Consider the following 25,354-nt stretch of genomic DNA (forward strand, 5'->3'; position numbering starts at 1 on the left):
ACTGCCTTCTTTTCTTCAAAAAATCCTTCAGGTCCCACAAATTATGACAATTAAAATGGTTTTCCAGCATTTTTGTGTATTTGAACCCTTTCCAGCAATGATTGTATGATTTTGAGATCCATCTTCTCACACCGAGGACAACTGAGGGTTCAAACTCATGAACAATTATCACTAAACAAAACAAAACAACAACAACAACAAAAAAACAAACAGCTGTGTATCATTCAGGTAACAACACAGTATTAAGAATCAAATATGTAAACTTTTGAACGGGGTAATTTTCATAAATGTAACTATTATTTTCTCTTGTGGACTATATGTAAACATCTTTTATTTGAAATATCTTATTCAGGACAGTACTAAATAAACAATTACATGCTTTTTGTATGATCCCTCTTACTTTGGTAAAATAATAAACATTTTGCAGATTCTGCAAGGTGTATGTAAACTTTTGACTTCAACTGCATAAAGATCTGATTGATATATCGTCAGTTATTTACTTTTTGATGACCTCTAGCATGAAAGATTTAAGTATATTACATTGTTCAAAGGTTTGGTGTATTTTTTTTTTATTGATAAAAAAGTGACAGTAAAGACATTTATAATGTTACAGTCAATTTCTATTTAAAATGAATGCTATTCTTTTGAACTGTGTATACCTCAAAAGAAATCAGCATATTAGAATGATTTATGAAGGATCATGTAACACTAAAGACTTTGACACTAAATTCAGTTTTGCCATTACCTGAATAAATTGCATTTTATAATGTATTCAAATGGAAAACCGTTTTTAAACTGTGCTTTTCAAGTAAATGAAGCCTTGGTGAACATTTATCTTACTCATCACAAAATCTTACTCATCCCAAACCTTTGGGTATAATATAATATACCTTTCAGGTTACTTTAAGAAACTCTGGAAAAATCTGGAAATTCATACTTTTAGAGAACTTTTTGAGGGGCTAGTAATTGTCTTGAGGTATAGTCCTATCCATGAAGATGAATTTCACACATTACTGTATTCCTTCTGCACATTTACTGCTCAAAACATATAAAGATCTGATGAATATATCATCACTTATTTACTTTTTGATGACCTCCAGCATGAAAGATTTTGTAAACATCTTCTGTAAACATCTGGTAATAAGAAGACTCGTAGTTTCATCAGCCTCGATTTAGTTTGATTTGTGTGCCTCTCTCTATGGTTTTAAAGGGTTGTTGGGGGCCCTCACAGTTTGTGTGGTCCCTATGGTGAGACCGAGAAACCAAGCAGTCATAGGTTGGGTAGATTTCAGATCTTCGTGTGGGAACCTCAGACGTCAAAATCCCAGATATCCCACCCTAATCTCCAGCAAAACATTTTGTTTTTCCTCTTTCTCTCTCTTCGGTCCCTCTCTCTCTTTCCTTTCCTCCCTCCACCCATTTAGGGCTTTAATTTTTATTCATGGGGTGTGAAGGGGTTGAGACGGGGGTGTGGGGACAGGATCGGGATGGAAGGGGATAACTCCTTGAGCTGGGTCCAGGGCTCAGACCAGCGCTGCTGACAATGGCCTCAGTGTTGTGCTGGGTGTTGTGAGCAGGCCGTTTGGACATTCTTCCCCTGTCAGTGGAAGCAGATCTGGGAGGTAGCGGTGCCCAGGATTACCATCTCATTAATAGCAGCCATGACTTTTGTTCAAAGAACGACTTGTGTAATGTTGCCGTGTGGATGATGGGTAATCCGCTGAAGCTGCAGCTGTAGGGGAAACTGGACACAAACACACACACACACACACACACACACACACACACACACACATTGGGACTATACAATGTGACTCCTTTTATGAAAGAGGCATTGAAAACATACATAAAATTATCGACGTCGATATTGACAGACAAACTGACCATCAACCAAAAAACAACCTAAAAAGCAATTTTAATATCAAAATTGCATTACACAAAAGTATGAGGCAGCTTGACTGGGGAAAGACAGTAGCGGTCAGTGAACATGTGTGTATAAAGAATTGTATACTTTTATTCAGCAAGGATGCAGTGATTCAATATAATGGCTAAAAAGACAATTATAATGTAAAAAAAAATGATGTCCTTTTAAACAATATTACTTTATTTTTGAGGAAATAAATGCAGCATTGGTAATCATTAAGGAGAATCTTTTCAAAAATCTTTAAAAATCTAACCAACCCTAAACTTTATTTATTGGATTATATTTATATTTTGGTTGTTGCTGTGTGGATGGTTTCTAGAATGTTTGTTTAAGTCAAATCTTAGGACTGATTGCTTGGAAAACTAATAGCACACTTCTTTACAATCCACCTGATATGATGTATCATTCATATCATACGTCTAAGCTGTAATATTTATTTAGTGGAACTCCAAAAGAAGATATTTTGAAGAACATTCCAGATGTTTTTGTCCATACAATGAAAGTTAGTGGGGTCCAAAACTGCAAACGAGTTTGGAACGACATCAGAGTGAGTAAATGAGTACAATTTTAATTTTGGGGTAAATTATCTTTTTAAAATGGATCTCACAAACACGCAGCCATTCTCAGTCTGAGCCCCTGCAACTCACTCATGTGGCTCTTGTAGTCTCTTTCACACATTCCTCTCTCCACACACACGTCTCCTGCTCTCAGATGGTGGCCCAGATTAAACAGAACAATACAGTCCAAACGTGATAAATGTGCATCTACTTATTCCTCTCTTTCACTCCCTCACTCAGTCCATCCATCCTCAGACGAGATGAAATGAAAGCAAAATAAGCAGCCCATTCATTCAGCAGTTATCTCTGTGGGCGTCTCGTCTCTGCGAGTGATGGGACTCCTTCCTCCCTCAAGTTCCCTCTTCTTTTAATTTCAAATCCCTCCATCTCCGCTTGTGGAGAACAGTGGGTCAGCAAGGAGTTCAACCGACCCCTCGTCTGTTAAAACAACATGCTGTCTCTCCTCTCTGAAGATCAGTCGTCTGAGGCAGAGAAGGGGTCTGCCAACGACTCTGAATCAGATCTGAACTTGGGTGGCAATTTGAAATACATGTATATTAATTGAAGTAATATCTAGCATGCAAAAAAAAAGTCATCACACAGTTTGGACTCGCAGAGCTAAGCAGATGTGGGGCAGGGCAATTTTAAAGTCAAATTATACCTTTATTAAAAATGTTAGGTAACACTTTTTTTAAAGGTTCAATTCTCACTAGTTGCTTATTAGCATGCATATTACTACACTGCAAAAAGTGATAAGTTGACTTAACTTAAAAAAATTTAGCAAACCCGTTGCCTTAAAATGATTAAGTAAATAATAATAATAATAATAATAATAAAAAAGTTAAGTGAACTTGACAATTCACTTAAATTATTATTTTTTAATTATCATTTACTTAAAAAAATTGAGGAAACCCGTTGCCTTAAAATTAAGTTAAGTCAATTTATCACTTTTTACAGTGTAGCATATTGGCTGTTTATTAGTACTTATAAAGCACATATTAATGCCTTATTCTGTATGACCATGTTCAATCTAGATCCCTTAACCCGACCCAATACCTAAACTTAACAACTATCTTACTAAGATTAATAAGCAGCATAAACTTAACAACTACCTTTATAACTATTAATAAGCCGCAAATTAGAAGTTTATTGAGGGAAAACTCAATGAAAGTGAATGTGTTCCCTATTCTAAAATGTTACCAAATGTTTATTTATTTATTTGTCTGTTTATTTATTTTTTGTAGAAAACTTTTAATTCAAAAGTAAAATGTAAAGAGTAATTGGAGGATTTTACATGATTAAGAATATTGAGGGAAGAAAATATTTTAAATATTAGACTGAAATCAGGTTAAACTAAATTTGTTGCTGCTCTCTAAGAATTTTTCTTCCATGTCTATATCAAATTTTGCATTCTGCACTAAGTGATATATTCTTCCTGGGGCAAAGTGAAGTCTTGTGATATTTTTTTTTTTTTTTTTTACTTTATTTTAAGCAGATCATATTCTAAAACATTAGCCTTTTTTTTTTTACGTCTAAGATGGATCAAGTTACTTAAAAGGTTTTGAATTTCTTTTTTTCAGCTTTACTAGCAAGTCAACTTAAGAGCCACGTGCCCCCTAATGGGCATAAAAGAGACACACATGTGAATTACCTTGAAGGGCTTATTTTGAGAACAAATGCAAAAGCTGCTGATTTTGTACAGTTTAGAAAGGTATAATAGATATAAAAAATAACTAGCTTTTTACATTTTTAATTGTATTATTTTACTATTTATTGCTATTTTATTTGACATTATTTCTATTTACTACTAGTTTATTTTATTATTATTTATATAGTTCTTCAATTCAATCCAAGTGTTCATCGCTCTTATATGGGTAGCTAACAGAATCAGAAATAAATAAATAAAAACGTTATTTTAAATTGAAAATTTTAGCAAGGGAACAACTTAGGTTTTAGAGTTCAATTGTCCTAGAGATTTTGTGACCATACTCAGTGGATCTTTAACTCGTTACATTTTTTTTTTGTTTGTTTGAGTGTCCGTGAAACGCTATAGTGTTTTTATTTGGCTTTACGTCGATGTCACATCCTGCTGTGTTAGTTTTGTGGCAGAGCTGTCGGACATGGGGGTCCTGCTGAGATGTCCGTGGCTGGGTCACAAGGTCTCTTCCCTCGGCATCCAAGAGGTCCACTAATAGACTCAACTGCTGAATATGTTGAATTCTCAGTATTTAGCTCTATATTTGTTCTGCTGTGACAAGCAGCTTGGCAAATGGAGACTCACTCTTTGTTTAGTAGCATTTTTTTCAGGAACTTTTCTCACAGAGCTTTTAGTAAACACTTATTTTACCATACAGTCATGGCCTATTGCTATTCCTGGCTCATTCAGGTCAGCTTAACTGTTGAAAAGAGCAGTCAGTCTTGAGAAAATCCTGAAGGCACGTTCACGTTGTCATCGACACAATGCACAAACACAAACATAATGCCTCTTGCAGTCAGTGTCACTGCTGTTTGTCTCTTTGAACTGCTATCAACATTATTTGAAGAATCTGTGCCTTTTAAATCTCACCATCTTTCTCTGTCCCTCCTTTCTATTTCTTCCTTTACACAGTGCGACTAACTCTGCTCTAGCCCCGTGACCTCTCAAGCCAGCAGTCCGCCCACCTCGTTCGGACTGTGGCCCTAAGATGGCCCAGACCGCTGCCCTAAAGCCTAGGGAGTGGTTGTCCTCTCTTGAGCACAAAAGAGCCACAGCTATCCGCTCAGCTGAGTCCGGCCCCCATCAACCCATCCAAGCGCACAGGGAACACATTAGCCTAGGCTGGGCTTTGTGCGTCCAGCTTTTCTCATGTGCTTCTTCATAGTTTGGCTAACACTTCAAGACCGTCAGGTGTCTGCCTGGTTTGACCACTCCAGTTGCTCTCAAAGCGGTCAGCGCAGCAAGGCCGTTTCGATGTCAGGTCTTGTAGCTCTCCCTGTTCGCCACTCAAGCGAGAACGGCACAAAGCGGATCGCTCGTTCTTAGGGTTTCTCAGGGCTTCTCTTGTATAATATGAGGTAATAATAAAAGATCTAAAAACCAAAGACTTTTTCTTGCTCCCTCAGGAAAGGAGTTCCCAGTCTCTTCCAGGCAGCCGCCCAGCCTGCCTTGAACCATGAGTCAGGCTCAGAGGAGGATCGGAGTGACCATGAGGTATTACTTCATACCAATTGTAAATTCATATGTGCAATGCTGATTTCAACCTAAACCATTCAAATTTCTTATTGTTTTTCAAAGAAGTCCCTTATGCTCACTATGGCTGCATTTATTTGATCAAACTGCAATATTATTATAACAGTAATATTGTGAAATATTATTGCAGTGTAGAATAACACATTTTCCATTTGATTATATTTCACAATGTAATTTATTCCCATGATGGCAAGCTTTTCTGCAGCTTTTACTTTAGTCTTCAGTGTCACATGATCCAGAAATCATTATAAGAAGCTGATTTGGTGCTCAAAACACATGTCGGAAACAGTTGTCCTGCCTAATATTTTTGTGGAAACTCTGCTAATTTTTTTTCAGGATTCTTTGAATAGATCGATCAAAAGAACAACATTTATTTGAAAGAGAATTTTTTGATAAAAATGTAAAAGTCTTTGCTGTCACTTTTGATCAATTTTATCTCTCCGCTAAATAAAAGTATAAATTTCTTAAAAATAAATCTAACTTTGAATGGTAGTGTATTCTCCCAGAAATAACTGTCTAGAGCTATCAGAAAAATCTGAAATATCTCGCAAAGATTTATAATACAGGTAAAAACAACTGTGAATCAGAATTCTGTTATGTCTGTAAAAAATAATAATAAATCTTAATAATTATTATAATCCTTAATGTAATAGCAATAATAATAACAATTATAATAATAAAATTTCCTTGAACATTTCTGTCTTATATTGTTTATGAGTACACTACATAATTTACACTCTACAGTATATTTTAAACAAAATCCTTTACATCAAGTAAAACTCTTCCAGGGCTGTGTTCCCAAAAGCATCGTAAGCCATTGTCACCACTGGAGCTACGATCCACTTTAGGTTTACGATGCTTTTGGGAAATGCAGCCTAGATCAGTACCATTAATGAACATTTATTGTATTTTAGCTGTTTAGTCTGGTGAAGAATTTGGTGGCAAACCGTTACAGAGATGTGCTAAGTGAGTTTGAAGAACTGGATGAGAAAAATACCAGACGTCTCACTCAGGAGGACATGTACCAGTTACTTAAAAGGTGACACACACTCACACACACAAAAAAAATATATATATATTTTACGTCGGTTTTCTTTCATATGCCAAACATTTCATTATCTGGTCACATTACAAACCTGTAGTGCATAATAGGGTCCCACTTTATATTAGGTGGCCTTAACTACTATGTACTTACATTTAAATTAATCATTTGGTGCAATGCACTTATTGTGTAGATACATGTTCTTACATTGTACTTATATTGTTAATAATACCTTTATGTAATTACATCTGTAATTAATTTCTGTAATTACATTTATAATTACACTGTTGACCCATCCCTTACACCTAAACCCACCCTTAATCCTACCCATACCACCAAACCTGTCCCTAACCTTACCCATATCCCACATTAATAGCAGCAAATGTGTTTTGAAATGCAATATGAATACAATAAGTAAATTGTACTTATTTTTTGATGTAAGTACATAGTAGTTAAGGCCACCTAATATAAAGCATGACCCATAATAGTAATACTAACAGCCTGTGTGATACGTGAATTTCAAATGAATAATTGATTTGTTTTCAGGCATAATGTCTTTATTAGTCCTATTAGTACTTCAGTTTATAGTCAGTACTTCAGAAGATTATCTGCAGGATATTTATATAGTTGTCTCACACACACTATTGAAGAATATGCTGGAATGTGGAATGCATTCCTCCTCATTGTCTTTAACACCATGCCAAATCACTGAGTCTTTCTCTGCGGTGTTCAGTCCTGAGTGTCTCCCAGAGTCAGTGGTCGTGACACAAGCATCCCTTGTGTGTCTCACAAGACCAATGCGGTCCACCCGAGTCTCCCAGCCCTGGGTCTTACAGAGCTCTTGCACTCTTTTGTCTCCTAAGACAATGGCAACGGAAAGCAGGCCTTTTCTCTTGGCAAATGATGCCTTAATTGTGCAAGTTAACAACCTACTCTTTTTTTTTTTTCCCCCCATGAATAACAATGTGTTTGGTGTACGGAGCCTGAGAGAGCTGTTGGCACGGTGAAGATCTGAAGCTGTTGGTTTTCTATGGTCTACTGCACGCTTGTTTAGATGTTCCCATGCCTGCTTCACTTTTAGATACGCTGCTGTACTATCCTATGTATATCTGTTGCTCAGTTAGTGGTGCTTGGTACCATTACTATTATTATTGCACATAAAATTTTTTAGCCCTAATTATTATACTTGTGACTACAAAATAACAAAATTCCAGAGACTTGCATTGAAGGAGGGACCCCAGTCATATCTAGAGATCAGAATATCATAGTGGTATGGCTTTTTTAGATTCCATAGGCTCTTTAGAGGGCCAGTGAATAACACCCCAACAACTACTTTGCAACAGCCCGGAAAATCCTAGCAACCATAGAGCAACCACACAGCCCTGGCAACCACCCAAAATACCCTATATTTTAAATGGCCAGAAGACACATTTTCATCAGAAAATATAAAATCTATATATTTATTTTATTATTATTATTATTGTTATTTTTTTACATGTAGGTTAATTATTATTTTCAAATATTATTTAAGATAAAATAATTTTTCACAATATCATGTATGTTTGAATCATGAATTTTGAAGCCTTTAGGCATTATAACATTATATTGTTTTAATTATTAAAAATTAATAAATAAATTAATAAATGATCAGTTAAAATGTAAATATGACTTATTTATTTACTAATATATTTTTTTCAATATTCTTATTAAATATTGCTGGTATTTTTAATAAATGTGTTGTTCTTTGCACATGAACTAAAAAAATCTTCAGGGGATGCCTTTTTTCTTTTCTTTTCTTTTTTTTTTTGGCATGACAAGTAAATGACTTGGTGTTTATTGGTCATATCACACTAACTTTGATTTAAAAGTTCGATGCATTTTTAAACAAAATTTCATTGCTTAATAATAAAAGATTATACCAAACTACTCCTTAGACGTTTGGATTTCTCAGCTTTGAATTTATGCCCCACCAAGAATATCAAAATGAATTAATATGAAATAAATTGCACGAAATTGCATGATGTTGATTGTGGAAGAAATTTATTCTTGCCATTGTCTGTATTAAGTGCATTTTGCATCATGCAATTGGTCTTTAAGTGATTCAGTTTCTTAGGCTCTTCTACCTGTATCTATTTTTATATCAACTTTCAACCCATGACTCTTTCCTTTAACAAATTCTTTCTCTTTTATTTCTTGTCTGTGAACTAAACACGTTGTTGTGTTGACCTGAGTTAAGAGTCTTGAACTTTTCTGAACTGTTCACTCCATGTGAGAAACTCCTCCATTTCTATAAATTATGTATCTATTTATTTACTCTCATCCCTCCCCTCCCTGTGCTGTTTTTGCAGTTCTTCCTTTGACCCTTTTGTGATTTCTCTCCCACCCTTTTTTCATTCTTTTTCTACATCACCCTCTTTTATCTCTCTATTCATTTTTTGGCTGGAATATGGCGGCAGGCCTAAAAGGAGTCGTGGACTGAATGGGGGGCATCGCGAGTGGATTTGCATAATCTGTGGCGTGGCACTGGTGCACAGACACAGAGAGAGACGGTGCCAACCAGTCCAAGGTGAACTGAACTCTCCTCGCCAGCTCAGAGATTAGTGATACTAACAGGCTTTACAGCAGCCGAGTTCACAGAGGGTTTGGCTGACATATCAGTGCCAACTTCTCTGGCTCCCACAGTGAACACTGTGTATGTGTGCGTGTGTGTCTGGTGAGAAACTGTTGCTTCTTTGATCAATTCTTACAAGGCAGAGACAAACGCATACGTGTATGTTCACACACACTGTATCAGCACACACATATACAACAAGGCCCAAACTGAACTGAAGAAACCTACTGAAGCACCAGAGAAATTTAGTCTTCTAGATTCAATGTTTAGCAATAGAATTATGATTTTCTTTCAAAAGTGGTTTCAAAATTTCTACCAAATATAAAGAGCTGCCACCTGTAAGTCAGACTTGAATAATGCGAACTGTTTGGGAGAGCGACGATAATTGCGACTTCTCTGTTTATTGCTAAATTTCACATTGCAAAAAAGGTCCATTGTCTATTGTCATTAGCGTAGAGATGTATGAAGCACAACTCACACAGAAGTCAGTTTCAAACCAAGCAGCTTTCTGTCGGTCAATGGAGAGAATTTGCACCAGTTGTGAAATAAGCACTCAATTTCAGATTGCATGGATTCCTATAGAAATGACCAAACCAAATATTTACCAAACAATGGTAAATGTGACCACAGCTTTACTCTGAAAAGCCTAAAACAATTACATATAACATAATTTATTAAGTACGACTACACAAAGGTCAATGCTACATTCAAAACACATGTTCTGTAAGTGTATCTGTATGTCAATAACTGAAAAAGCTTAATATTATATTAAATATATACTAATATTAATCAATACATCAAATATCCTTAAACATAAGACACATCTTCAGATTATGAAAGACAGGCTTTAATAACAACACCTGTCAAACAAAATGACATATACATATTTTAATCAACTTTAAGCCCCAAAGAGATCAAATCAGCATATTAGAATGATTTCTGAAGGATCACGTGATATTGAAGACTGGAGTAATTCAGCTTTGTCATTTTGCCAGGAATAAATTAAATTAAAAACGTTATTTAAAATTTTAATATTTCACAAAATTACTGTTTTTTTTTTTTTTTACTGTATTTTCGATCAAATAAATGCAGTCTTGTTAAACATAAGAGACCTTCTTTCAAACTTCTTTCAAAAATATCTGAGTGACCCCAAATTATATAGTGTAGTTAGTATATATGTGACCATGGTCATAAGGGTCAATTTTTCGAAATTGAGATTTATACATCATCTGAAAGCTGAATAAATAAGCTTTCCATTTATGTATGGTTTGTTATGATAGGACATTTATATTTGGCCGAGATACAGCTATTTGAAAATCTGGAATCTGAGGGTGCAAAAAAAATCTAAATATTAAGAAAATCGCCTTTAAAGTTGTCCAAATGAAGTTCTTAGCAAGGCATATTACTAATCAAAAATTAAGTTTTGATATATTTACAGTAGGAAATTTACAAAATATCTTCATGATCTTTACTTAATGTCCTAATGATTTTTGGCATAAAAGAAAAATCTATACTTTTGACCCATACAATGTATTTTTGGCTATTGCTACAAATATACCCCAGGGTCACATATAGAACTATAATTAAAACATAACCTAACCTAATAAATAACATTTTAACACAGCACATACTTTATTGTAAATATAATTATGTACCTAAAACCAAAAATTATATAACCTTTTTATTTAAATATCCATGTTTAACAAAACAAAATCAGGGTTGTATGATACAGACTGGTGTTTGTTTGCTGTCAGATCCCCTTATAGTGCGTTTTCTCACAGTACTGTCCTTTCTTTAGGTGTGACACTGTGTTTGTGTATTTGTGTGAGAGAAACTGTTGCTTCTGTGCTGTCGGTTGCCAAGTTTTAGCTTAAATGCAGCTCGAATTAATAAGGTGGGGGGTCTGTGGGGTGTGGAGGGCTTTAAAGGGTACAGTGTTTGCATTCTTCTAAGAATTTGAGGTGCATTCTTTACATTCATGAATCCCACTATGCTCTCCCTTTCCCTCTTCCCATCATTTATCCCTCTGTCCTTGTTTGTCATTCTTCCTCTTGCCCTGCTCAGGTTAGAGCTCCATCCTGAGGTAACTCGTGGAGAGGTCCGGAGGTTGTGGTCCTCTTTGTTCACTCAGCAGGATGGATCTGTGGACTTTCAACAGTTTATACGTCATTTTGGCCCGTCTCCCAAATCCTGCTGTTACCCCAATGCCAAACACAATCCCCCCAAACGTGGAGACAATGACTTCATGCGCCTCTCCAAACGACTCAACTGTGTCTCAGATATACTAGTGGATGCTCTACGGGCCAAGGTGGGGGTGTGGAAATACCTTGGGATGGTGTAAAGTTCTTTGAGCTGAGATATTAGTATGTTATTTAGACAATTTTATGAACCTGTTTCTCTCTCACAAACAGGTGGAGTTGTCTGTTTCTGAGCTCTGGACTGAGTTCTCTGAAATGGATTTTTCTGGAGCAGGTTTTGTTAGCAGTGATGAATTTAAAGAGATCCTTATGAGTCTCTGTGTTCATCTCAGCCAGTATGAGTGTGATCTGTTGGCCACGAAGTTTGACATCAACCATGATGGCAGGTAGATACGCTTACATTATGGAGGACCAAATCAGATCAATAAATAAATCAAGACATTCATGCATAAATAAATATGTAAATGAGTGAACATGGAGATGATTATCTAACACTTTACTTGAAGCCTTTATATATAATTCAGTATTAAAGTATTTTAATGCATTAATTATGTCTTGAAATGCACCTCATAGTGCATTTTGATATAATTAAAACTGCAACTACATTATACATTATAATGCATTTTTAATAATTATTACACCTTTAGAAAGTATAATGCATTAAAAAACATGTCAAGCAATTCATTTCAGATTAATTTTAGGAATCTGCAAATATTCAAATGCATTTTTCAAATGCAAAATGCAAAATTCAACCAAAATTCAAGAGAACAGTTATTTATGAAATTAGTTATTTAGTTATTTATGGTTATAGTTATTTATGAAAAGATATAATGCATTACAATGTACGTTATGAATATCTTTAATATGTATTATACACAAAGGCTTCAAGTGTTACCAAATAAACAAATTTGATACTTCATAAAACGTGTTCAAGACCCTTCTGCAGCTTCACATTTTGTATAGTGCATAATAAAGTCTATTTGTGAATAAAAAGACTGATCATTGTGATCATTAGCATGCCTGTTATTAACATATTGGCTGTTTATTAGTGCTTATAAAGCACATATTCTGCATGACCATATTCTACAGCACATTAGGAGTTATTGAAGCAAAAGTTGTAGTTAATGTGTGACCATACTATTATTGGTAATATTGGTAGTTATTAATGTCTTGAAGCACTGGAAACACAAGTATCAAGTTGTGTTTGTGATGAATGACTTCTTTTGAATTTGGATCATGCCTATCAAACCTAAATATCTGGAATACATTTTATAGAGAATTCACATTCATCTGTCCACATTATTCTTCAACGCGGAAGTAAGCCGTTTTCTGTGCATGTGCGAGACTTCCGGTTCATAAGCCGCCATAGAGAAATAACAAGAAGAATAACAGTAAACTGTAAAACTGCTTGCACTACAAACCAGTGTGTTCATAATTAAGATAATACATTAAAATAATATGGTAAGACTCACCAATTTGCAATATCAAGCAGCAAAACGAGCGGTTTTGTACAGCAAAAAAAAATAGCTGGAAGCGGATGACACCGGAAGCCAGACACATTCAATTTACAAATTTAACGCTCTAACGCTCTAGTGGGAACAATAAGGTGGATAAGATGAGACATAACTGAGCATTTCATGTCCTCATGGAATTTTTTTTTCTTCTTGTTATATCAGTGTATCCTACACAGAATTCCTCAAGCCTTTTCTATCCCAGAGTCAAATATGGAAGCATGGATCCAATATGGCAGCTGCTCTGCAGACTCCCAGAGAATCTAAAGAAGTTGCCACTCCTGAAACATTGAGTCGCAAGATCAGGAAAAAGGTTATGCATTGTTTATAGGTGATAATATGTGTGAATGAATGTGAAAATGTTTACATTTTGCTCTTGTGTTTTGGTGTTGTAGCTCCAGCGTAAGGCCAGGGCTCTTAGCAAGGCCTGTGCCCGGCTTGATGGCTCCAGCACTGGGCTTCTGTCTGCAGCTGAGCTGGGTGCTGTGCTACAGCTGCTTGGAGTGTGTCAGAGCCAGGAAGAGCTGAGGAGTGTGTTCTCTACCCTTCACACACACCCGTCTGGACTCCTGGACTACCGCCCGCTTCTAATGGACAAACACAGGACATCCAGTCACAGCCAGCAGACCAAGCACCAGCTCAGCCACAGGAGTCAATAGGTCAGAGGTTTAAAACAAATGATGGCTACATTATCTTGCATAGAGAGATGCAAGATAAAATATTTCAGCTAAACATATTAACCCTACTGGCTTCATCCATAATTAAAGACGCAGAATCAATATTCAAGTTATAATCATGACATTATTATTGTATTGCTTTATATTAGATTTGGTTAGAGTCAAATTAATTGTATTTCATTGCTTTACAGTGTAGTGTGTGTTTTCAAAGCAGTGCGTAATAAAATTGAGTCTAAATAAAAAGAGTTTGTCAACTAATTTTATTGCAAATTGATTTACATTGTAATTACACTAAACTGAATTTGCTTTCATTTTCTTAGATATGAAATATTTTTGTGACATGCTGTACTACTACTACAACATATTTTAAACATTTTGAACAACATTTTGCATATTATTTGAGACCCTGGACCACAAAACCAGTCTTAAGTCGCTGGGGTATATTTGTAGCAATAGCCAAAAATACATTGTATGGGTCAAAATTGTCGATTTTTCTTTTATGCCAAAAATTATTAGGATATTAAGTAAAGATCATGTTCCACGAATATATTTTGTAAATTTCTTACCGTAAATGTATCAAAACTTAATTTTTGATTAGTAATATGCCTTGCTAAGGACGTCATTTGGACAACTTTAAAGGCGATTTTCTCAATATTTAGATTTTTTTGTACCCTCAGATTCCAGATTTTCAAATAGTTGTATCTCGGCCAAATATTGTTCAATCCTAACAAACCATACATCAATGGAAAGCTAATTTATTTAGCTTTCAGATGATGTATAAATCTCAATTTCGAAAAATTGACCCTTATGACTGGTTTTGTGGTCCAGGGTCACATATATACTAACTACACTATATAATTTGGGGTCACTCAGATATTTTTGAAAGAAGTTTGAAAGAAGTCTCTTATGTTTAACAAGACTGCATTTATTTGATCGAAAATACAGTTAAAAAACAAAAAAAAAAAAAACAGTAATTTTGTGAAATATTAACATTTTAAATAACGTTTTTAATTTCATTTATTCCTGGCAAAATGACAAAGCTGAATTACTCCAGTCTTCAGTATCACGTGATCCTTCAGAAATCATTCTAATATGCTGATTTGATCTCTTTGGGGCTTAAAGTTGATTAAAATATGTATATGTCATTTTGTTTGACAGGTGTTGTTATTAAAGCCTGTCCTTCATAATCTGAAGATGTGTCTTATGTTTAAGGATATTTGATGTATTGATTAATATTAGTATATATTTAATATAATATTAAGCTTTTTCAGTTATTGACATACAGATACACTTACAGAACATGTGTTTTGAATGTAGCATTGACCTTTGTGTAGTCGTACTTAATAAATTATGTTATATGTAATTGTTTTAGGCTTTTCAGAGTAAAGCTGTGGTCACATTTACCATTGTTTGGTAAATATTTGGTTTGGTCATTTCTATAGGAATCCATGCAATCTGAAATTGAGTGCTTATTTCACAACTGGTGCAAATTCTCTCCATTGACCGACAGAAAGCTGCTTGGTTTGAAACTGACTTCTGTGTGAGTTGTGCTTCATACATCTCTACGCTAATGACAATAGACAATGGACCTTTTTTGCAATGTGAAATTTAGCTAATCTGACCACACCTTAAATCTGACCACACCTTTTTTTTTTTCACAATGCAGGACTGTTTAAAAGAAACTAGTAAATCAAAAAATGGATAAAAAGAAAATGAACAAATTCTAAAATATTTTTTGCAACATTTTATAACAATTTTTGCTCCAAAACTGTTTAAACTGAGTCTGGTGCTGATTTTCTTATTCTTTGCAAAAATGTGATGTTAAGATAGATGAATGAAAGCAAGAAGAGTGTTTTTTTTTTTTTTTTTAATATGAATATAAAAAATGTCCTTGTTTCTAAATAAACAGTGATAGATCACCACAATAATATATCCAATCATTGAAGGAAAATATTTCATTTTAAAATCATGTCAAGCATAACGTAAAATTCATACTACTAATAGGTTTGTGTAGGCCCTCAGGCTGATGTCCTCCACTTATGTAATTTGCAAAGGTGTCAATCATACTGAGTGAACATGGAAATATGAAACACCACACCACCAAGCTGGTATTTCATGCCCTGCAGTGTTTAGTTTAGAAAAGACCCACAGTTTTCTCAACAAAATCGCTTGTATATTAATAAAACTTCAGATGAGAAGAAACTTTCTTGGCTGCTCTCTTTGGCATTTTAAGATATTTTACATGACAATAGAATAAAACCCTAAGCCATTTTAGCTCTGCTTCATTTGTTTTGATTCATACTGTGTGATGAAGCTAAAGAACTCTAATTTTACCAGCTTTTCTCCCTCCGCTTAACACAGTGTTCCCTCTGCGGATTTAAACTAATATTGGCTTGTTGGTCACTCAGCGCTCTTTCATCGCTTTCGTCTTTCATGGCATTATCGGTTTTCCCATCTGCATGCCCTCTTTGTCTTCTATTCCTCTTCTCTCCTCTTTTCCGCACCAACGTTTTGAACACAGTTTGGCAAACAGCTTGTGTTATCTACCCAATCATCCGTTCATCCATCCATGTATCTGTCTGTTCATCCATCAATTACTTGCTCTGACAGTTGGATGACAGGCACCTGCGTTTTTCTTCCCAAAAGTGCTAATGTAGGTGTTTGTGCTGTACATGCACCAAGACCTCACCAAGGTAGCATCCACTATCATCAAAACTTTTTTTTTAAATGAATTCTTTCATTCAGCAAGGATGCATTAAATTGACCAAAAGTGACAGTAAAGACATCTAAATGTTTCATGAGCACCGAATCAGAATAGTGATCTCAGAAGGATCATGTGACACCAGCCGTTCTCACAGCAATTCGTACATATTTTACGAGGTGGCTAATTCGTATGAATTTGTACAAACGACCTACACCTAACCCTGCCCCTAAACCTACCCTTTAGACAAAGCGTACAAAATCGTACGAGTGAGGTCGTACGAATTAGCCACCTCGTAAAATATGTACGAATTGCCGTGAGATAGCGTTGGTGACACTGAAGACTAGAGTAATGGCAGCTGAAAATTTGACTTTGCCATCAAAGGAATAAATTTCATTTTAAAATATATTAACATACACTATAAAAAGTGATAAGTTGACTTAACTTAAAAAAATTGAGGAAACCCATTGCCTTAAAATTATTAAGTAAATAGTAATAAAAAATAAAATAAAAAAGTTAAGTGAACTTGACAATTCACTTAACTTATTTTTTTAATTATCATTTACTTAAAAATTTGAAGGCAACAGGTTTCCTCAATTTTTTTAAGTTAAGTTAACATCACTTTTTACAGTGTAAGAAGCACAGATTTGAAATTATAATAATATTTTACAGTATTACTGTTTTTACCATATTTTTGATTTATTAAATTCAGCCTTGGTGAGCATTAGAGACTTTTTTCAAAAATAAATAAATAATAAAAACGTAATATTTTAAGATAATATAAATATATTATTAAATATAATATAATATAATAATGCACCAGTGTGTGGTTGTGTCCTGCATCCCAGTCTCATGCCTGAATTCTGGCCCTCTGTTTAGGAGCTTTGATTTCATGGGGCTGATTATTTTTCTTCAGGTCCACTCAAGGATGAAGCTCAAGGAACCCAAGATTGTCTTCCTTTCAGCTCCATCACAATGGAGCAACCCCCGCCAAAGTACCACAACCTCTCCCTCCTTCTCCAGAATCCCTCTCCCTCTCGCTCCCTTTCTCTTTCCTTGGTGCTTTTTTGGAAGCTGGTGCCATACAACTTACTTAAAGAAGGACTTAACGGCGATGGGATGAATTCAGGCTTTGAGAAGGAGCGGTCCCGGGCATAAGTTACCTATCAGGACAGAATCACACCTGTTTTGTACCCGTCATGATATTCTAGGACAGTATGTCCCTTTAGCTCTGTATCTTTATTTCTCTCTCAGGTGTCCTGTTTGATGAGATCTGAGTGATATTGGTTTCTGGTAGTATGTGGGGTGTCAAAAGCGTGCGGGACGGTGGTGGAGAGGGGCGTGGCTCATTTCTTCTATGCCATTGTAGAGGCCAAAGAGAGTAAACCCTCTACAGTTAAAGAGGGAGGGACACAAGTGCCAACATCTCAGAAACAATCAGCGTCATGGCTGACTGGAACCTGGTAAAATTATATGCAATGTGGGTAAAAAGAGTTCTTTTATTTTCCACTATGGTGGCCGTCTTTCTCCTAAGCTAATCCGGGCCACAGTGAACAACTGTCTGTCTGATTTGCTTAAGTCAAGTATGGAAATGGCACATATTGTCCAGACTGATTCACATATCACGTATGTAACAGCATTGCGTAATGCGGCTTTAGCATATATCGCTGTGCATTATTTACAGTCAATATTCTTGTGCTTTCACAATGCTGCACTATGATCTTCTCCTGTAACAGAGTTGAACTACTGGGCTAGATGATGTCACACCCTTGAATATGATGTCAGAAAAATAAAAACATTATTTTAAAAAGAGAAAATGGCAGTGAACATGCAGTGATAAATATTGTCTCAGAAAATGCCAAGGATTTTAGAAAAAAAAATCTAACCATTCAAAATCTAACCAAATCTAATATAAGTTTGGGGAAATTCATAATGTTTTCAACATTAATAGTAATTCAGCTTTGCCATTACAGACTTGAATAACATCTTAAAATACATAATAATAAAATGTTATTTTACACCATAAAAATAAAATAAACACACTGTAAAAGTAAATTACTGTTGTGGTTTATATAACCGATTAAAGTGTAATGGTAATGAATAGGGTCATTTAAAATGGTCAAAGTTTTTTTGAATTACTGACAGTTTATATGTCAACAGTTTTTAAATAAATTAAATAATGTTTATTTTTTATACTTTTATTAGTAGTGAAATATTAAGGATTACTGGGAAATTTTGTTTTTGTGTGCAAAAGAAAGATTTAATTGATGTAGAATATTGTGAAAAGTTGTAAAGGGAATGATTGACATCATAAGAATAAGTTTGTGAACCCTTGTGGTTTTCTGCATTGCTTATTCATGAACTTAATCGAAGTCACAATTCTAGACAAACACAGTCTGACTGAACTAATAACTCGAGCAGCTTTAATTTTCACTCTTTAAGTTTCTCAGTTTTGCTGAAGACATTGAGTATGCGTGTAATGTAACTGAAGCTCTGTTTCGACAGTCAATCAAGATGAGATGAGATGAGCACACAAAGCCTGCTGACAAATCACGAGAAAGATGGGTTAGTGTGAACTATGCCTCAATCCCAAAAGCTTCCCTAAGACCTTAAAAAAGCATTACAGAGATGTACAAAGCTGGGAAAGGCTAAGAAAGCATTGCTAAAGACCTGCGGGTTCACGAATCCACGGTAGGATACTCTGTCTACAAATGTAGAAAATTATTGCTACTCTTCCTAACAGCGGGCATCCTACAAAGCTGGGGAAAGAGAAAAAACATGGTTTAAAACATCATGATTTAGTGCTTGTTTGTGTGTTATTAGTTTAGTCAGTTTGTATGCGACTTTATAATTGTGACTTGGATTAAGAAAATACTCATTTTATGAGTAAGCAATGCAGATATTTTTAAATTGTTCACAAACTCATTACTGCGACTGTAGCCTATGAACATTGCCTCTGTTAAAATTGCCTGTGTTAAAACATCTTGCATCCATCAGACTCCCTCCCTAGAATACTTAGTATTTAGCAGTTTGATTTGTTATTTGCATCCTATTTAAATATAGCTGGAAGAGACACTGGGATAGGATGGGGGGCTGGATTTGTGTCCAAATGGATTCCCCTAAAAAGAGGCTTATTGTCAATCAAGGGGTCTCAGGCCAGCAGACCATTACGCCAAGGGTTAATCTTAAGAGACACTACAGTCTAGAGACAATACAGTCTGGAAAGACACATTTAGCCATGGTATCTTCATAGGAATTTGTGCATGTCACAACTGAAATTAAGAATGTGATTTTCTTGCAAGATTTGATGGAGATTTGAATGATGGATGAATAAATATTTAGGTATTATATAAGGTTACATTCTCATAAAAAGTTATATTTATATTTCATTTTATTTTATTTCACTTCATTATTCGTTTAAATGAATAAAAAAAAAAAAGGCCCACAATTTTCCTCTTCTAACTTATCATAACACAATGCTATACTTCAGAACCACAGTGGAGGCATAAATGCTCCCTAAACCTATGCTCAGTTAAAAATACCAGAATAAATGAAAATTAGCTTGTTTTCTTACAATACCATGTTACAATATTTGAAAAGAGCTGGACAGATTTGAAATACATAATACAATTTGGCCTATTTAGAGAACTTAATTCATAAAAACCATCATGGTGTCTACTTGTTCATGCCCATTATTGTTTTAGCTCAAATTTTGCTCAAATTATTTAGTTTATTTCTTAAAAATAGCCCATAGGTTTACAGTACTGTTTTTGCTATCTGAATATTAGTGGATTCAGAGGCTGCTTTTTTTTTTTTTAAATGATAATTTGATCCCAAAGAGAACACACTACATCAACTCTATGATAAAGAACTTCCAACATCGTGCCAAACGCAGAATCTTATTCAAACATCATTTATTTCATGATATATCTACTTATTAAAATAAAACATGTACACATATATAAATTAAGGACATCTGCAGACGTATTTACAGAGCAGCGTGTTGTGCATTGTGTAAGCTGAAGGCATTGTGTGGGTGTGAGTGCCCGATGAAGTTCATGTAATGGTGATCGAGTCCCTGAACCGGTGACAAGTATCCGCTGTGCTGAGACATCGCTGGGTACGCGAGCGTGGGGCTCCGCGCCGAGCTGTGCCAGGAAAAGTGTCCGGGAGGGCTCTGCTGAAACATTGACTCGGTTGGACTTGGACTCTGGTACTCCAGCTGGCACAGAAGGTCCGTAGGGTCTGGTGAGATGGTGCCTAACGAGCCAAACACGGGCTCGGTAACGACTTTGGACTGCAGGAAGGCGAGGATCCGTGCGTACTTGGTGTCTTTGGTCTCCATTCGCTCCACGGTGGTCAGATAGTGAACGAGGTTCTTCATGCACTCGTGATAGCCGTAGTGAAAGTAATTCGCAAACTCTGTCAGCAGTTCTCCTGCGAAAACAAAGAACGTTGTTTGAAATCAGCAGGGAAGAAAGGACTGGATTTGATGTTTTAAAAACTGAATAATGTTACTCCCACGATGTGAGCGAGGAATCGTATTTAAATGCGTTAATAGATGTATTTACGTATGTTAAGTGGTTTCTCGGTATTTCTTACACACCTTTTTCCCTCCCGCGCGGGAAGTCTGCGGAGTGGAGCGCGCGCAGATACTGTACAGTCATTTCCAGGATTTCTGCTTTCTCGAGTTTCCCAGAATTCTGTTGTAATATAGGAAGTCTGTCAGTCATCATATATACACTAACAATTAACAGACATGGACACTTGGAGCGCTTAAACTCATTGAATGTTTCAGCTGCGCACCTGTTTAGCCAGTGCCATAGGAACTGTCTTTCCCAGCTCGTTTAGACATCTGTTGATTCGGTCTCTTCTTCTTTTCTCAATGACCTTGTGAGAAACAGGAGTTTTCTGCGGGAAGAGAACATAATAAGATTAAGGGAAGAAAAGTGCCATTACCAAACACAAAATAAGCTTGGTTGCATTGTGTGCAGGATACGTTTTACTAAATGTAAAAAAGCAATCTACGAATAGGAAGCTATAATGTAACTCTTGAAGGTAATCTATTCGTTCGATAAAATGCCATACAGTAAATTACATTTGTCATATACATAAGTCATATGGAGAGCCGCGCTGCGCTCTGTTTCCCTGCGCGCAAAACATGCATGCATGAAGGAAAGCGCGTTTACATCGCAATGAAGTGAATAAATATAATTAATTTAATTAGCATAAAACACTGGCTTGCATTAAATGCAAGACCGGGGAAATCAAGTTATATCTACAGATCTATACCCTCAAGTAGTCTTCTGAAAATGCGCGCGAGCAATGCTGAAATGCTTGTTTCGGTAGAAAATATCAATATTGTGCAATTCTGGAAAAAGCTGACATCACGCGAAACTAATGTTAATTAGTTATAATAGCGGTAGAAAAATCTATATAAAACATTCAAAGAGTATTTGGACTGCATGCAGTTACTGCATGCAGCATCATATGTGCGCCACTAAAGTATCCACATACCTTGCGATCCTTCATCTTGGACGCCATCATTTGAAAAAAAACTAGAAAAAAATGATAGAATTGTGAAACTATTGCGGCTAGACTAGTAGGTTCTCCGGTTTCCAGACGCTTCAGACTGAGATGAGCTGACTGGAGGCAGCCGCTTATAAAGCGCTGACGCATTCATGGCCCTAAATTATTCCATAGGATTAAAGGCGAGCTTTTGGTTAATGTGTGCACTTAGGATCAGTTAAAGAAATAGTAAAACCTGAAGCTGTGGGCTAGCGGGGGGCAGACCTACTTTGTTAATCCACGTGGCCTATCTAAAGACACGTGATGGGTTGTAGAATATTATTTGCATAGTAACAGGCCTTGCTGGAGATGACTCGCTCGCGAGCGCAGCGCAGCGCGCGCAATGAAAACAAAGCCCCCGGAGCAAGGCGTCTCTTTCTGTTCCACGTCGCGTTTCTCACACGATCGCCTGTTTATGGGTCCCAGCAAGCCATCTTAACTTCCATCCAGAGCCCGTCTCAGGTTTAAAGCCTGTCTACTGTTATTATAGTAATTAAGTAAGCACATAATAGGCTGTTCCGCCGAGTTCAGGGGAGACCTTTTGGAGACGGAGTCCCCCCGTTTGTTCGCGGCGTTTCTCACACGACTTGGTGACACGTCCATCTTTCATGGGCTACGGCCGGGTTTTTGTTTACATTCTCTAGTTTTGTTAGGGGCCTCGGCAGGTGTGGGGACCCGGCCTGGCACACGAGCGGCCCCTCCGACCATGTTAGAGACTCCAGCCGTCTTTGGCACACGAGGGTTACCCACCGCTGGATTCCCTTCAGAGGGGCTCAATTTGTATCCTATTATCCTATAAGAAAATGTCTATTGAGCGGAATGAATAGTTTCATTGGCCTAAATTTTAATAATGCAGTGAAAGAAAAGAAAAGGAGAAATAAAGAAGAATGCAGCTGGTCCTGACGCGCATTATTCTCCGTCACCTGCGCCTGGAGACCTCTATTCATTTGCCTAATTTCGGTCAACTTAACAAACTTTGGGAGAAATTATTCTGGTATTGTTGTGAAGGGTGAAGCTTTCTGATCGAATTAACAGCATGTTTTGATCCGGTAAATGTCATTAGAAAGAAAGAAACAATCGCGTATAGAGGGGTCTGGGTAACGCGCCAAGTGGCGACGCCAAAGCGCAATTCATGCCACAGGGGACTTTTGTACCCCCACATTGCTCAAGTTTGTGCCCAACAAAGGGCATTATTTTATACTTGAATACATTTCATACAACAATTGGCTGTTTTCATCAAACATATTTTCACAGCAAGGTTAACAACAGGTTTATTGTGTTCTCCCAGGCTCCCAGCCTCGGACTTCATGCGCCAAAACGCCTGGATCTTCTGCTTTTTTCTCACTGGGAACGTTTTAATCCTGAAGGTTGGCTATGCTTTAAAGTGCGAGATCGTGTTGCATCGTGGAGGGAAAAATCAAAGATGTGAGGATTTTTTTTTTTTCTTTTTCTTTTTTTTCTTTTAAAGAATTCAAGCCCTTTGGATATCCAAAGCAACGGAGACTTTTTATACAGCGCGCAAAAGAAAAGCACCAGTGAAACAGACTAAAGCATAAAATCCCATTACTTTTATTGTTGAATTTACCACAAGATTTTATGCAAACGCTCTTTGGAGCCGACACAACAAACCTTTTTAACTTGCTTTCGGATTCTTAAGGTCTGTAATGTGACTATTTATGATCTGTTTTTTTTTTTTCCTTTTTTCTTTTTTTTTTTTTGTTGTAAAAGTGTGTTGTGCATTGAAGAGCAATACGTCAACAGAATTTTCTCCTATCACAATGTAATTTAATTGTCCAACATTACACCAAACAAACCAATACAAAAAAGATTACTGTATTTTAACATCTTAAGTATGAGCTGATATTCCACATTCATGTTTCTTTAGAAGTAACATTTAAACGATCAAAAAGAATGCACAAAGCTGCACCAAAGCATCATTGTACGCAACAAGTTCATCCCATATTTAATGCTAATAATGATATGCGTTATATAAAAAAGACTCTAACTACAATTGTGTTTCTCAAAAGCCTGATTTTAAATGTTTTTACACATTCCTGATATATTTTCATACAAATATTACACTGCGTAAAATATTCACATGCAAAACGTTTTTATCGTTAATGTAGATAATTGTCGATATGCATTATAACATTATAAAATATCATTTTATAATAACATGTTAAATTTATATTCTGTATTTTTAAAATTAAAATATAAAGAGTAAAAACTGCAAAATAACTAAACTCTTATATATTTTGGTTTGTTTTATTGTCAAGTGCGTACGTTACATTTTAAACATTTTTAAAAATCCTTTTTAAAATAATGATATTTATGACTGTCATGATAGGCTGCAAAATAAAACAATTTTAAAGTCCTCTGAATGACTATATATATATACACTTTTTTTATTATTATTTTTTTTTTTTCTGAATTACAAAATGTATTATTATTTCATTTCCATACACAGGCAATTAATATTAGGCCTATAAAACGTTTGGAATTACAATGCTAATTAAAAAATACTAATAAAATACTAATAAATGGAATAATGAATGGACAAAAATATATTTATATATAGTGTAATTTATAAAAATAAAAATATGAGTCTGGGTAAAGTTGTTTGTATCCGATAAAAGTCATAAAATCTACTAACTGTCGTATCAGTGTTTCATTGCTGTGCCATATAGCTGTTTAAAGCTGTCTAAACACGCCTCTGTATGGGGATCACAGTCTTAAAGAGGGGCTACCTGAAAGCTGAACTCTGTCTGTAAGGATCTATCCATGTGAAAGAGAATTAGAGGAGCGCAGTCATGCATGTCACCCTGATTACAGCAGTACAGTTCGCCTTATTTCCCAACCAACCTAAGACTTTTCCACAGACACACTAACCAGTCTGGGCTTTCTCAGACAGGAGGGAATGCTTTCGCTTGTGTGAAGGGTTGCTACGGCAAATCTTTTAAAGAGTGAGTCCTGCTCATTGCCCTGTGCTACTGCCTTAACACTTTGCATTTTTTTTTTTTTTTTTAAACTTAGATAGATAGATATCTATTTAAAAAAAAAAAAAAAGTGTAATAATTACTTGGGGATTAAAAATTAATAGCCTACATCAATATTGATCATTTATATTATATTGTTTGCCTGTAATGATCATGACCTTCTCAGAACTTGATTAGAAGACTTATAGTTAAAGCAAATGTTTGAAGATGCCTTTTGCCTGACTTAGATGTATAGGTTAATTACAACTAAATTCAAAGCGCCATCGTGTGGAGATTTCAACAAAACTTACACGTCGACTTTGAAGCCATTGTCTTAAAAATAATTTGAATTCTGTATATT

At 35.7% G+C, this 25,354-nt stretch overlaps 2 protein-coding genes across 5 annotated transcripts in view; one reads left to right on the forward strand and one right to left on the reverse strand.

The window, feature by feature from the left end:
• Positions 1-14,102, forward strand: part of si:ch211-197n1.2 (EF-hand calcium-binding domain-containing protein 6) — a 30,631-nt gene extending 16,529 nt beyond the window's left edge. For all 4 annotated transcript variants that reach the window (XM_058773674.1, XM_058773652.1, XM_058773646.1 and 1 more), the window contains 6 exons: positions 5,584-5,671; positions 6,625-6,749; positions 11,428-11,671; positions 11,775-11,947; positions 13,238-13,385; positions 13,468-14,102. In XM_058773674.1, coding sequence (XP_058629657.1) covers positions 5,584-5,671; positions 6,625-6,749; positions 11,428-11,671; positions 11,775-11,947; positions 13,238-13,385; positions 13,468-13,731 — 1,042 coding nt within the window. In that variant the 3' untranslated portion in view covers positions 13,732-14,102. The remainder of the gene's footprint in view (positions 1-5,583; positions 5,672-6,624; positions 6,750-11,427; positions 11,672-11,774; positions 11,948-13,237; positions 13,386-13,467) is intronic.
• A 6,336-nt stretch (positions 14,103-20,438) lies between these two features.
• Positions 20,439-22,015, reverse strand: helt (helt bHLH transcription factor). The gene is made up of 4 exons (XM_058786817.1): positions 21,968-22,015; positions 21,257-21,361; positions 21,057-21,153; positions 20,439-20,887 (listed from the first exon to the last, which is right to left on the reverse strand). The coding sequence occupies exons 1-4, from the start codon at positions 21,995-21,997 to the stop codon at positions 20,439-20,441; spliced, it is 681 nt and encodes a 226-aa protein (XP_058642800.1). The 5' UTR covers positions 21,998-22,015.
• Between the last annotated feature and the right edge of the window lie 3,339 nt (positions 22,016-25,354).

The sequence above is a fragment of the Onychostoma macrolepis genome, chromosome 01 (assembly GCF_012432095.1).
Source record: "Onychostoma macrolepis isolate SWU-2019 chromosome 01, ASM1243209v1, whole genome shotgun sequence".
NCBI classification, from domain to species: Eukaryota; Metazoa; Chordata; class Actinopteri; order Cypriniformes; family Cyprinidae; genus Onychostoma; species Onychostoma macrolepis.